The 15,386-nt window shown below is 39.3% G+C and overlaps 1 protein-coding gene across 1 annotated transcript in view; it reads left to right on the top strand.

The window, feature by feature from the left end:
* The window catches only part of PIEZO2 (piezo-type mechanosensitive ion channel component 2), a 478,725-nt gene that overhangs the window by 401,557 nt on the left and 61,782 nt on the right, over positions 1-15,386 (top strand). Inside the window, exons 29-33 of the mRNA XM_011983927.1 lie at positions 1,967-2,056; positions 3,588-3,709; positions 5,071-5,142; positions 9,776-9,882; positions 14,926-15,040. Coding sequence (XP_011839317.1) covers positions 1,967-2,056; positions 3,588-3,709; positions 5,071-5,142; positions 9,776-9,882; positions 14,926-15,040 — 506 coding nt within the window. The remainder of the gene's footprint in view (positions 1-1,966; positions 2,057-3,587; positions 3,710-5,070; positions 5,143-9,775; positions 9,883-14,925; positions 15,041-15,386) is intronic.

Genomic DNA, 15,386 nt, shown 5'->3' on the forward strand with positions numbered 1-15,386 from the left:
GTGGTATGACTGTATTTGCATTTCAGGAAGCTCACTCTGTGGTATTGAGAACAGATGGGTACAGGCAGCACTGTAGGCACAAAGACAGCTAAGCAGCTGCAATGATAATTCAGGATGGAAGTAGCAGCTAGACCAGGATAGGATCACTGAGAAAGATATTCCAGAGGCAAAATAGGCACAGCTGGAAAACTGCTTGGAAGGAAGGGAGACGGTGACAGAAAGGGAAGCATAGAGGGTGATGTGCCCAGGATTCTGGCTTAGCCAAACAGTGGTGCCAGTCCCAAATATAGGAACTCAAACAGGGAGAGAAGACCGACCGCAGCTGTGGAGTTGTAGGTCTCATGGGCACATGAAACTCAACCAGTTGGGAAGTGCAGTGGGCAGATGCATGGACAGGCTTGGAGAAGAGAGTAGATGGAGTGCCATCATCGCACAGATAGAATTGAAGGAGGTGAGTTGCAGCTGCTGAGAGGGGGTGTGAAAAATGAGAAGAGAACCCTGGGGAACATTCATGTTTGAGAGATGGGCAAAGAAAGAGGTTGTAAAGAAGACTAAGCAGCCTAAGCCACAAAGGAAAAAGAAAACTAGGAGAGCACGTTGCTTAGGAGCCTGAGGAAGATTCTTTCCAAGTGGAAGTCCATCAGATAGGTTATATAAGGACGAAAATAACAACTGAACATTGAAATTGGTGACCTTGACAGTGGGGTCAAAGTCAGACAGCAACAAGCAGAGGTGGGAGTTGTAAAGGCTTAGAGACAAGACCTCAAGACACCTGACTGTGAAGGGGGAGTGATGTAAGTCCCTGCATAGGAAAATGTGGGATGTGGGGATGTATGGGTTTTCTTTTTCTTTTTTTTAAGGTTAGCAAGACTTGAGCACATTTGCATGTTTATGGACAGAATTCAGTACTGATGGAAAGGTTGGAAAAGCAACGAGACAGAGAAGCAGGAATTTTGTGTCCCCCAGGCTAGGGGTGGGGAAGGGACCTGGAGCACAAGGCAGGCCTAGGCAGGTGAACGGTACCTCTTCCACTATCCCTGCAGGACCCCTGTGGGAGGGATGGTGCAGGAAACTGAGCAACTTACTGCCTTAAGATTTGTGTTCCCTCTGGGAAGCAGGAAGCTAGGTCATTTAGGAGTGAAAAACCACTCCACAGACTTCAAAGACTTGAGAAAAGCGTAGCAGAGTTTGAAACAGCCACTGTGGAGAAGCAGAAGACTCCAAGGAGTCGGGGGCTCTGCAGAGAACCGTCTGCCCAGGCGGCTGTTTTTTCCAGCAGCTGCCAACAGCTCCTCTCAGGACAGGGCGGGCACACCGTCAGGTTCCTGCAGGTCTGGGATTTGTGAAGCACGTAATAGTGTGACAGAGCTGAGAATATGAAGAACGTTGAGGAGATTTATGGAGACACTGAAGTTGACCTGAAAAGTGAGAAAGAACAGAAGGGAGTGGAATGACAGGAAGAAGAGAATCAGGGACAAGAGACTACAAGTCCTGCAGATGGAGCAGGAACTTGGCCTTCACATAGTCCCTGAAGGAATCCCCAGTTTCTGCTCACTGAGTAGAAAATGAATCGGAATGTACCCTTTTTGCAAATTTCTCCCCTTGGTATAACTGCAATAAGGTCAGGTGAGAATGCTTTACTGAAGTCTAACGTTTAGTGGGACAGGTTTGAAGAGGCTCGTGGGCTTCAGTGTCTTGGAGAATACAGAACACTTTCTCTTCACCGATCTTCACTACCGGGCTTGTGAGCAGCCTCTTCACTCCCAGGGGGAAGGCTGTGCCCTGTTAGCCTAGTAGGAAAAGGCTTCTAGAAGGGGCCTTGTTGACTCCCACTCCCAGCCAGGAAACTACAAGCAGCTGCCATAAAGAGATGTTATGTTTTCTGAGCCTTAGTAATAATTTTCAGGAAGAGATGAACAACAATGGCAAGAATACTGACTTGTTCATGTTTCCACTTCCCCTTTAGAGGAGCTGAACTTTTCCAGGCCACAATTGTAAAAGCTGTGAAGGCAAGAATTGAGGAAGAGAAGAAGTCCATGGACCAGCTGAAGCGACAGTAAGGATGCTACTGATGCTCATCCTCCTTCCGTCTCCTGATTGTGTGACCACATTCAGCTGGCGCTCCACTCTTGGGGAGCCTCAAACCCCTGAAAAATATATATGTATGGACTTTCACAACTTCCTATTTATTTATTCTTGTGCGGGGGCAATTGCTCATGCCACTAGACTGAAAGTGAAAGCAGTTTAACAGAAAGATCGCTCCAGGATGGTGGAGATGGGCGCTCTTTTGCAGAGGACCAGGGATCAGTTGCTAGCTCTGTGACTTACTTTAGAACCTTGAACAGGTCATTTAAGTTCTCTAAATTTGAGTTTTCCGGACTCACAATTCTGCCTTCCTGGGTTTTTGTAAAGATTAAACTAGCTAATAAATGAGACAGGGTCTTGCTCAGTGCCAAGTACTTGATATAAGCATCCATTCCCTCTAAGGGGCTAAATGTGGAGTCAGCTTTGGAAGCATAGTTTTAGATAATATCATCCAGTCTCTTTGGAAGGAAACTGATGACCCTGGTATTAGATGACTTAGAGTCAACACTAACTAGAGGCAACACTAGAAATATAAGCCAGGGTTCTTTATATCCCATCTAAGGTTTTTTCCTACTATCCCATTCTGGATGAGCCAAGGGGTAGACTGACTTCACTCTGGAGACTTGGGAATTCCATGGAAAAGAATCTTCTTAGAGTGAATTTTCCAGCAATGATGGAACCTCTGAGGACTGTTTGGGAACCAGGTTTAAAAGGCGATGGCCATGGAATTATAAGCCTAGACACTTTTCCCAAGAAAATGGAGACACCATTTGCCCACTGGGAAAGTTCCCTAAGTTTGCTAAGGCAGTTTTATCTCATTCTGACCTTATTTCCCAGCGTTTTTTCCCAAGCAGAAATATTTCTTAGTATAAATTAGATTATTCCACAGCATGATTATTTTCATAAAGACATAAATTATATATAAATTATATATAAAAAATTATAATGTAAATGCAATATGGTACAACTGTTTTTACTGGTGTTTCTAGTTATCCAAATCAGGCCTAGAAGAGTAAAAAATTTGGACTCACGTTTAGAATATGTTCCTAATTTCCCATAAGTGAGGTCTATTACTGTAATTCTCTTTGCTAAATCTTTCCATTTGTTTAAGAATGCAAAACTTGGGAGAATAAAGGACTTGTATTTCATAATATGCAATGTTCAAGCTGACTATGATACAAGATGTGAGTGGACATCAAGTATAGCTTACCTAACTTTAGCATAATCATTATTGATCATATTATTAGGATTAGCATCTATGCAGTGCCAGTGGGAATACAGACCCAAACACACGCGCGTGCGCGCACACACACACACACAAGTGTGTATATAAAAGAAAGGGATACTTGTTGCTAATGAGCAACCATTGTACAATTCCCAAATATTCCAAAGTGATTTGTCCATGAATTTAGCTACATACATACCAGCATAAGTCCAAAGTACTGACCACATGAGAACAATGAATGTGTTCTTGGCATTACTAATGTTATTTTACTTTATAGGATGGATCGCATCAAGGCCAGGCAACAGAAATATAAAAAGGGTAAGGAGAGGATGCTCAGCTTGACCCAGGAGCCAGGGGAAGGCCAGGATATGCAAAAACTCTCTGAAGAGGATGATGAAAGTACGTCAAGACATTTTCCTCTTATTCAAGTACCTTAACATTGAATAGTAGCTTGATATTGAGCAGGGCTGTAAAATAACATTACTTGTTATTCTGCCAAGATTATCAATAGTTTTTTGATTCAGCAGGCTTTATATACATTCATTAGTTTCATAAAGTATATATTTGATAAATCAATTACAAGTATCTACTCTTCAGCAAGATAGCTTTAACAAACACATAACCTAGCTTTTGTTCCACAGACATCTGTTTCTGCAGTAGATTGGCAGGATTTTGCTTGTTTCTTTTTTTGTTTTGTTGTGTTTATTTGTTTTGAGGTGGAGTCTCGCTCTGTCACCCAGGCTGGAGTGAGGGGCGCGATCTTGGCTCACTGCAAGCTCCGCCTCCCAGGTTCACACCATTCTCCTGCCTCAGGCTCCCAAATAGCTGGGACTACAGATGCCCGCCACCACGCCCGGCTTATTTTTTTGTATTTTAGCAGAGATGGGGTTTCACTGGGTTAGCCCAGATGGTCTCAATCTCCTGACCTCGTGATCCGCCCACCTTGGCCTCCCAAAGTGCTGGGATTACAGGCGTGAGCCACCATGCCCAGCCCGCTTAATTTGTTTCTTTAAGGGATATATTTCCGATATATAGTCTACTATTATCTTTTATTTCTATAAATTTTATATGGAAATGAAATATATATGTGTATTTTATGTGGCACCTGAATATTGGTACCTAAAATATCATTCAATTATTGCCTGCTCAAATGAAACTTACCATGAAATATATATTGATTATATCTAATTATAGATTTATTATATCAAATTAAAGTTTAAAGGATCTTTTGTAGAGGCTTGCATGCTTCTCTATGTGAATGGAATGGAGAAATAATGCATGATATTTTCCCAGTGCATAGTATCTATTCGTGACCAGGAAATTTATATTTTCCAGCCATGCATTAAAATAATCACAAGAAAAAATTCTACTTATTGTAGTTTATGTACTTTAACAAATTATTTGCCAGTAAATGATTCTATAAAATTTGGGGGATGCTTCCTTTCTGTTAATTCAATGGAATATTCAATGTGAGATGTATTTTTGACAGGTAATCCTTTCTTTTTTAATGTCTTTATATGCCCTTAGTCACTAAGAAGAAAGTGAAAATGTAGCATACTGTTAAAAGAACAATTAGTATTTATCTTGTGAAATTGACTGTTAATACATGTGTATTTTTCAGATTCAATATAGTTCCTTACCTGACCTCTGATATACTTTTGCAATTTATCTAGATTTGACAATTGAGTTGTTAAAGCGTGGTTTTCAAAATTTGTTTTCTCACTTTATACGAATTAATATTTGGACGTATTTTATTTTAGGAGAAGCAGACAAACAGAAAGCCAAGGGCAAAAAAAAGCAGTGGTGGCGGCCTTGGGTTGATCATGCTTCCAGTAGGTTTTCTCGATCCTCTTACAACCTTATCAACTCTAACCCTTATATCCTTGACCAGAATTCAGGCGTTCCCGTGACCCATGTGTTCCATACATGGTTTGATCCTTGTGACTTGATAGGGGGTCGGAGTGTAGGAAAATTTCAATGTCAGTGGGTCTTTGAGCCTGAGGTCCAATTCTTCCAGGGACGTCAGCACAAACATTCCTGTGCTGGCTGAAGAAAGCCAAACGTGTGGCTTATAGACTCTAGAGCACAATTTCTGGGCTCAGCAAGGGAAGAAGAATTGAATATTATATTGTCCAATTCTGAGGTCTAGAGCCCTATTCACATGCATATTTTATGGCTAAATACCCTTACTACAAATGAGCTTGAGCTCCACCTTGGACTCTGATGTAAGGATAGTCATTCTATTCAAAGTGTCAGTGACCCTCTCTGTAAGGCACGAGGCATGGATGCCAGTGAGCCTCCCCTCCCGTCATTCCCACAGCTTTGATTTTATTTCCATTTGAGGATTTTTGGCAATTTATTAAATAGAAAAATGAGGGATAACTTAAAATGCACTCACTTTCTTACTTCGCCTCCTCCCCAGTTTCAAAAAGGTACTCCAAATTCCAATGCCCAAATGCGGCACAACCTTCAAGCCTCCTGATGCTCAGAGATGACCAATGAACAGCAAAAACCAGAAAACGATTTTTGAAAGCAGATCCTGATAGCCACATAGAATGCAATGTGTTTCCCTCCTGATCATAGAGATGAATGAGGAATTCTGGAGCTTGGTGGCTATATTTGCTCTGCTTAGCAAAGGAAATATCACTATAGGTCAATGGCATTATAGTGGAATGACCGATTCCAATCCAGTCCTCTTTACATTTCTTAGAATATTGAATAATTATTATTTTGCAAGTCACATATAATGTCTTCTTCAGTCTTTTATATCTCACACGATGTCTCCATACTTGTAGCTAATCTAATCGGACAAGGAATATCACTGAGACAAATAACATCACACAGTTGTAGGAGTGAATCTACTAGGAGGATATTTAGAATCACTAGGAAATCAAATAAATTAGAACTTCTTCCCATACCTAATTATTGGCTTCACATAGATCTGACATTGGCTTTCTCTCCCAAGACATAATTTTCTAAATTAGAAAGCTGGTTTAATGAAGCAATATTTGAAATTTGCTTGGCATATCTGGATGTAATCAAATTTAATTCTAAATATTGAATTTCAACATTATGACAAAAAAAAAAAAAGAAAAACACAAGATTATAAAGAGTTTTATTTAATTTTCTCCCCAAGTCCAAAGACAAAAGATTCCATTCAGAGTCCAATGTGACTCTTATTTACTGTTCAGGGCATGACGGTCACGCTAACAATCTGGTAATGCAGTTCACAAGATGCCTGTTTCTATCAAGTCACAAGTAAACTGTGCTTGTCTTTATGTTTTTAAAGGGCCTCTGCTAGTTTAGAGAGACCTATCCATTTCAAAACTGTGTCATATTGGATGTTTTTTCACTTCACCTGGGGTAAATTCCCACTGCAGTCATTGTGGTTGCCTTTCCTTTCCTCATCTAAAAATTGCATTTGCAAAGGAATTGGATATGGTCTTTGATAGCTATCTTACAAGTTGTAATAATTTAAAGAACTTCCTATGAAGGTTGTTGATTTTAGATTTTCTGGTTCATTTCACCCTCATTATATCAAGTTCTTGAAGATTGATGTTAAACTAAATGTGCCTTGTTACAAAACCTTATGATGCAATAATGCAGAAATGTGTGTAATTCATAGTTTGGAATCCTTCAGACTGTGGCGTTAAATTTTTTGCTGCAAAATATATTTCTTTTTACAAGCAAATGAAGAATGAAAGGGAAAGAATGTGTGCTTTATTGTTGTGTCTATGATGAGTTCCAGAATTTATCTTTAGATCTGGAAGTACTTTGTTTGAAGCCCTTAATTTGATCTTTTGAGTTACTGGGTTTTCAAACAACGATTTCTTAGAGAAGCCAAGTGCAAGAATTAGTGTAGTTGGATACACATGTGTAAGTCTATTGACAATACAAAAATGTTGCTATGTTCTTGATGTTATTGGTAAGCAGTGAAGATCTTAGCATGGTCTGTACAGGGACAAATCTCCTACTTCCATACCTATGTACACACATAAGATTGCATTATTGCTGTTCAATGATACCTTCCATTCCAATGCTGTGTTTCAATACTGGTTCAGTACTGCCTCAGTTAATACCAAACTTCATCTTATTGATAATTATCTGAAACAGAGGGCCAAGTTCTGTGGATAAAAGTGGTGGAATTTAAAGTTAATTTCAAACTTAATAATTTAGCAGTAACATCAACATCCATGATATGTATGTGGACACAGACTGCAGTCAGGTTCTCCATCTGAGCTAACAAACAAGTGTATAAGAGCTTTTCTACTAACTATTTAACAGATGGCATGAATGAAAATATGCTCTTATTTTCCTAGTTTCATTTCAATAACATTTTATAAGGAAATAAGAGACTTTTTTACGTTTTCTTTTTTATTATGGGATAATTCTACTAGTTCACATAAATATTGGTGGTTTCTTTTTTTTTTTTTTTTTTTTTTTTTTTTTTTTTGATACAGGGTCTCACCCTGATGCCCAGGCTGCGATCTCGGCTCACTGCAACCTCCGCTTCCTGGGTTCATGCCATTCTCCTGCCTCAGCCTCCTGAGTAGCTGGGAGTACAGGTGCCTGCCACCGCGCCTGGCTAATTTTTTGTATTTTTAGTAGAGACGGGGTTTCACCGTGTTAACGAGGATGGTCTCCATCTTCTGACCTCGTGATCCGCCCACCTCGGCCTCCCAAAGTGCTGGGATTACAGGCGTGACCCAAGCCCGGCCAATATTGGTGGTTTCTAATGATAAAACCAGTGTTACAACTGCTTGAGATGAAAACCTTTTGAACTTGTCCAGATGAATAAAAGTTACTGAAGGTATGATTGAATACAATTTAAGCTAATGTTGATTTTGGAACTTATAATGAGGGTAAAATGCTCAATCTTATAATTGTCTGTGTTTTTCCCAAACGACCACGTGATGTAGAGTCCACGTCACTTTCCTGCGAATCTCTCGGCTTATGTGAAGGCATTACTTTAATGGTCTTTTTCACTGTCAAATGTAATGCTGTAACTTTGGTTTGTTCTTGCTTATTCTCACTTGTGTTGTATTGCATTTATTTCTTAAGGCCTGGACCCAGTACTCTGGGCCTGGTTCTTTCTTCAAAATGAAAATAACAAATGACAGTGCTTCTGTTCAAGGATATAAGGCCCAATTCACCCACTCTGTATCTTCATGAATGGAGGCTTCAGATTCTTCTGAAATCGTGGGCAAAATTACTTAACTTTTGGCCATGTGAAGTGATATTCAAGCAACTAATTTTAAACAAGCCAAGGTTTTCCATTACCTTAAAATGTATAGGCCCAAAAGATAACTTAAGATATCACAATATGTCATCCAAAAGATACCTGAGCATTTGAAAACCTGAATATAATTTGAAAATATGTTTTCCTGCAATGATGGGACATTACTTGTAGCATCAGAAATGTATATGCTGGGCCTCTTTTCTCTGATAGACTTAAAATAATGATCAAACTGATAAAGATTTAATTTATTAAATTTCCTTAAATCTCTGTACGTTGTAGTTTTCTCTGCTCCCAACTCTTGACACAGGCATTATGTTCTTGCAGGGAAAGCATCAGACAAGGCAAAGACGATCCATACTGTTTGTGCTTTGTGTCTTATGGTCAGTACAGTGCTCCTCAAATTTCAGAAAGCTGCTGGGGAGTTCCTTGTTGACCAGAAGCCTCGCAGTTGTAAACCCTATGGACCCTGTCTGCCATTCTCAGTCTGTCTCAGGGCTATGACACGTAGAAGCAGCCAGAGCGCTGTTGTTGGTGTTTTTGTTGTTACTGTCGTTGTTGTTGTGTTGTATTATTTTGTTTTCAATGTTACCTGCCCATTTCGTCCTCATGGCAGTGTGTGGGTGTTTTTTTTTGTTTGTTTGTTTGTTTTTTGAAATGTCTTGCCATGTATGTTTTGTCCCTTGTGTTACATGTGGAGAAGTCAGGTCTGCACAGTATAAAGTGAAGGAGGAGGTTGGTGACACTGACCTTGGTCCTGAATCGTCCTGATTGGCTTATCTGCAACGGTTTGGGCCCATTCAGACAAATCCTGATCCTCCACCTCACTTTGGCCTTGTCTAAAGACCAAAATTGCTGAATTTTGAAACGATAGTGTTCAGTTATTTTGGTCATCAAGGTAACAAAACTGGTTACTGCAGAGTTGATCTGCTTCATCTATGTAAAATTTACAATGAAGAAGGGAGAACATACCAGAACCACCCTGTAGTGGCCAATTCTCTTATATGGCAAAGACAAGGCCTCATACTCTGTAGACCCAACATACCAACACCACGTAGCATTAGCCGAAGATGAGTTCTCTTCATCTCGTGTGTTTTCCTCTCTGCCAACATCTCTCGTTCTGGTTCTCTTATGGACAATTTGTGTATCTTTAGGGGACATTTCATTAATAAGCCCCCAATTTCCTTATATGTCTTTCAAGAAATAAGTGAATATTTTGTTTCACTTAGTGGTCAGGAGTGGAGATTATTATTTGTTTGAAACGGATAGTGAAGAGGAGGAAGAGGAAGAATTAAAGAAGGAAGATGAAGAGCCTCCACGAAGGTCAGCATTCCAGGTAATTATGGGGAAAATCATTCCTTTACTAGTTGGAAGAGCTTTTCTTATTGACAGACCTTGATTGCAGGCCTAGGACGCCTACTGTCATATTCATATGTCATAGCTCCCCCGAAACTTCTGATTTACATCTGCCGTTCTTTATTTCTAATGAAATTGTAATGATGCCTGCTCCCAGCAACACCGTAATTAGTATCAAGTAAGAACCGTGTGCAGGCCAGGTTTTCATTCACTTGCACTGAAACAGTTTGATACTATAAACAAAAAATAAAGCTTCGTTGGGTGAACTCAACATTTTTCTTGCAAGCAGGAAGTGAAAAAGATTTCTCTGGCATTGCTTTGGATTGCTTGGACTTACATTTCAATATGTGAGATAGGCGATAAAACAAAATCCTTTCTTTGTTTTGGAGCAAATGATCATTTAAATATTGCTTCAAAGTTTGAAAACCATTTCATATGTATTGCTAAAGATTTGAGAATATATTGAACTAGTAATAAAAATACGTGGCACAGTTCTGGTTTCTTCAGCTTAGCTACCTTTCTGTTTTAGAACCTGCTGTCCCATTCTCAGCTATAGCTCACCAGCCTAATGTAGCATATTGAGTGAATGTGAATCAATGCTTGTTAAAGATGAGGCTTTGTCATTAGAGTTACGTATAGAATGAAAATTGGTCTGTGTTTCTTTTATCAATCAACTACATACTAGGGCTGTTATTTCCCATTTGTTTTCCTATGAGGCACATAGAATGATGTCCATCAAGCCACATGATATGCCCATGATAAGGTCGTCAGTTTTTTGCCCAGGCCTTCTCAAGTGGGTGGGGCCCATCCATGCTTTGTTTTCCCAATGACATTGAAAAACTGAAATCTCCGAAGAGACACCTTGGTCTCATGCTTTCTTTCTTCCCCCATTGCTTCGTGTCTGTTTCTTCATGACCGAGTTTTTGCGCATGTTTGCAACAGGCTTATACTAATGACTTAACTCATTTATTTTTATTCGAAAGAGTTTTATTCTAACCACCACTCATCATGCAGCCAAGGAGAGAACATGAACAACTTCACTATGTTGGATGGATTACATGCAATGATTGACTATTTTCTTTATTCCTAATTTACAAGCAGAGCACATTTTATTCCAGCTTCAGTGACTGGCACCTTTTAACCTAGTTGGTGTAACAGTAGAGACGGATTCATACTGACATCATATATTAAATTACTAGTTTTTGTTTTTTTCTACTAATTACTCTTGCTTTGTCCTTCTTTGTAGAGAGCTATTGGGAAGTTTGCATCAGCCATTTTAGCCTTGCCAAAGTCTGTCATTAAACTTCCCAAAACTATTCTTCAGTATTTAATCAGAGCTGCAAAGGTATTTGATGTTTTACTGATGTGTAGTGTGTGACTCTCCGCTCTGTAGAACTGTAGAGAAATATACCTTTATTGCCCTATCTCTGCATTTTCTCGGTTCTATAGATGGTACCATGAAGGAATTACAGGAACGTAAAATATTAGAAAAAGTTTTCCAAAACAAGTTCTTAGAAGCCAAAGTTCTTATTATTTGACTCTTGTTCTTAAGTGGACACCAGAGACTATCGAAAAGTAGAAAGAGAAAATGCAGATACAGATAGACTTTCCGTCCTCCTCATGGTGTTGCCTAAGTCACATCTCATTTTAAAAGGGGCACATCTGGTTGCATGCATCAGTTCTGATGAGTAAAAAAGGTGATAATTTTTCTCAGAAAGCTGGTAAAATTCTGGATAAGTTAATAAAAGATGTCTTTTATTCCATCTCTCTTTCGAGTCCCTTTCAGTCTCTATCTTCCAGTTTCTGCACTCGGTACAGCCAGCTTCTCCCTGGGCTGATCCACCCAGTGCAGTCTGCAGGCTCCTCACTACCACAGATCCGTGCTAGGGCTTTTGATTATACTGTCAAAAGTTATTTGTTGATTAATCTAATGCACAATTGAAGTTACTCAGCTACCTATGCTGTAGTCACTTCGTTACGGAAAAACATTAATAATGAATTCCTATTCTTACATTTTATAGAAAGCCCTTTCTCCCGAACTCTGTCAGGGGCAGCCACTAAAATGCTTTGGTCTGTATGTCCCTCCACTGCTAACCAAGCAGTTCGATAGTGACATAGACCAGTGCTTCACACATTTTACCCTGGGATCTTAATTTAAATGCAGGTTCTGATTCAGCAGATCCTATGGGACCTCACATTGTGCATTTCCCTCAAGCTCTCATGTGAAGCACAACCGTGGCTGGGCCTTGAGTAGCAGCATCCACACCTCCAGGTTCCTTCTGCTTTTAAAATGCCAGGATCCTGTTTTTTAGTGTAGTATTTACCATTTCTGCTTCCCCCAAATTCTTTTCCTTTTCTTTTCTATGACTACCATATGACTTTCCCAATTCATCTTGAAGAATTTATTTAAATAAAATATAACAATGTAATTATCCCCCATCTTAGTTTCTTTTTTAAAAAATTATCTTACAGACAACATAAAGAAGGTGCTAGACCACACCTGAATCAAAGGACAGATGATGAAACTTCACCAGTTTCAGTTAAGGATCTCCACTCTGATAAAGCTCTCCCTGTCTTAAAGAATAAGTGCATTTTCGCATAAGTTGTTAGTAAAACGAATCCTATTTTCCCCTGATATATATAGTAAAATTTAAGATAAAGTCAGGAACGCATGCTACTGGTAGCAGCTTTTTGGAGAGCTCAAAGGTCTTTCATGTAAATTTCCATATACTTTTCTACTCCTGGTTCGTGGAGCTTGTGTCTGATTTTCCAGAGAGGCCCATCCAGCTGGTTGACAGGTGCAGCTGCAAAGTAAGAATTGGGAAGTTCTGGCTGGGCACAGTGGCTCACGCCTGTAATCCCAGCACTTTGGGAGGCTAAGGTGGGCGGAGGTCAGGAGATCAAGACCATCCCGGCTAACACAGTGAAACCCTGTCTTTACTAAAACTACAAAAAATTAGCCGGGTGTGATGGCAGGCACCTGTAGTCCCAGCTGCTCGGGAGGCTGAGGCAGGAGAATGGCAGGAACTGGGAGGCGGAGCTTGCAGTGAGCCGAGATGACGCCACTGCACTCCAGCCTGGGCGACAGAGCGAGACTCCATGTCAAAAAAAAAAAAAGAATTGGGAAGTTCGGTAAAAGCCTTCCATTTCTTGACTCAGTAAGGAATGGGACGTTTCCCCTCCTCTTCATTGTCAACATTTTTCTGACCCTCTTAATAATTCCTGGAACTGTAAAATGTTTCTATTTCAAAACATCAAAGTTAAGATAATTTACCTACAAATAAGGAATTACCCTATGACTCCCTCCTCTCTCCGCTTTCCCGGTTTGCATACTCGATTCTCATGGCAGTGAGGCAGCACTGACATGCTTCTTCTTTAGGGGTCCTTTGTTGAGCCAGGAGTGCCCTTTTATAAACCAAAATGTTAATGGCACCCACCCGTTCCACAAGCCTTCTTCCATTCCACCCTTCACATCCCTTTTCCTCTCTCCTTTTCCTCCCAGTTTCCTTTTTCTTCAGAGAAAAAGAATTCCTCCAACTTGTGCGCCTCTTATATTTACAAATCCTCAATTACTTTTTTGTTTTCTATTTTTGGGATTCGTGCATCATCTAAAAACAATATTGTGATAACACTTTTTAAAGGAAATGTCACCATATGTTGCTCTTAAACCTGAAAATTTCTTATGTTCAATAATCAGATTATTTTAAAGTAATCAATATTGTGCTGAGGCAAGTTTGCTTATTAATGTACTGTAACTCAAAGATCTTGATAGAATTCCCAATTAACATAGCCCATAAACATCTACCAAAAATTCCTTTATTCAGTCCTCCTGAAAATTCCAGTTCATCTTCCCATTGTTTAAGATATGCTTTTGGCATAAAATAGAATAATTTTTTGCTTCCTGGAATTTGTTATTCAGAAATAATACAGATGTTGCATTTGTTTTAATTTCTCATAAAATTCAGATTTCTACCAGTGAGAAAAAAAGAAACAGTTTGTCTATTATAGTAACCTATGACCCTTCCGTTTCCATATATGGAAAATTTGAATCTCTCTTTACTTTCTACTGACTTCACAGTGCCACTGATTTGCTTATGCTGTGTTTTTCAAAGATTTCAGAAATGTGAAAATAATATAGAATAAGATCTGGGTTTACAGAGCTCCCAGAAAACATTTATTTAACTTTATCATCATGATGAAAAACCCAGCTTCCCTGAGACCCCGGTGTGTTTGTGGTGCATGAGAAGCATGCCTGCTTGACTTCATGTTGCTAGATGGCTGACTGTTTCTATCAAGGTTTTCTTTTTGTTCTTTCTGCATGATTTGGGAGACTTCTGGTGGGGGGCTGTTCACAATTGCTCTTTCCTGGTTATCGGTTATAATATATTAATGCAGCTGTTTTCAGCTCTTGAATGAAAATGACAAAAGGCAACCAAAAGCCCCACAGGTTTTCTTTAATGCTATTCTGGAATAACTCCTTAACCTTAATGTCATATTTTTTTTTCTCGCAAAGTACTAATCATTCTCCAAACCGCTTTCTCAAGTCGCTGGTAATAGCTGTTATTCAGGAGGAAGAGTATCAAATGCACAAAACTATTTTCCCAAAGTAAAGAAGACTATTAAAGATGTTATTTTGTTTTGACTCAAAGTTTATTTGTGATGGGAGAAACTACTGATACTGAATGAGGCTTCCAGCTTATACCTATTGTGGACAGTGCAAAAGTATCAGTAATAAGTATCACAAATGGTGGTGAGATGTAGGGACTTGGGAGAAATGATGGTTTGTATGGTATACTCACAGTTTATCTCATGATATCTGTGATACCAGATGAAATATATTACTACAACATCTGTTGTCTTTTTCTAAAACAAATTGAATCTCATGATAATAATAATAGCACAGGGATGTTTAGTTTGTGTTGGGAGGAAAAAATATTTCAAAAGTCAGGAAGCTTGGTGTAGGTCCCTTTTTTTATTTCTAATTATTAAAAGGCCAGATGATAATTGAACTTTCTCCCTTCAGTTTGTTTATCAAGCCTGGATTACTGATCCTAAAACAGCACTCCGACAGAGACACAAAGAGAAAAAAAGGTCTGCAAGAGAAGAACGGAAACGAAGGCGGAAAGGATCCAAGGAGGGTGAGTGTGGGTGGGTGGCTGCGGTGAGTGTGGGTGGGTGGCTGCGGTGGGTGTGGCAGGTTTCAGGCTGTGCTCCCCAGCCTTGTCTGCAAAGGACAGAAACTTCTGAGGGATTAAGATTTTTAAATTTTAAAGAACACCAAGAGTTTCAATTTGTCCTTAACTGGTCATTTCTGACACTTGGAATAAATTAAAGCACAAAGTTAGTGTGTGTGTGTGTGTGTATATATATATATATTCTTAAGTAGGAAAAAAGGAGAGGTGCAAATGAAACCCAAAAAAAGTAGAAGAAAACTAATTTTTTACATGGATATTAACTAATAAAAAAAAAAGAAATACTACAGGA

This window comes from Mandrillus leucophaeus, unplaced genomic scaffold, assembly GCF_000951045.1.
Source record: "Mandrillus leucophaeus isolate KB7577 unplaced genomic scaffold, Mleu.le_1.0 Scaffold257, whole genome shotgun sequence".
Classification (NCBI taxonomy): domain Eukaryota; kingdom Metazoa; phylum Chordata; class Mammalia; order Primates; family Cercopithecidae; genus Mandrillus; species Mandrillus leucophaeus.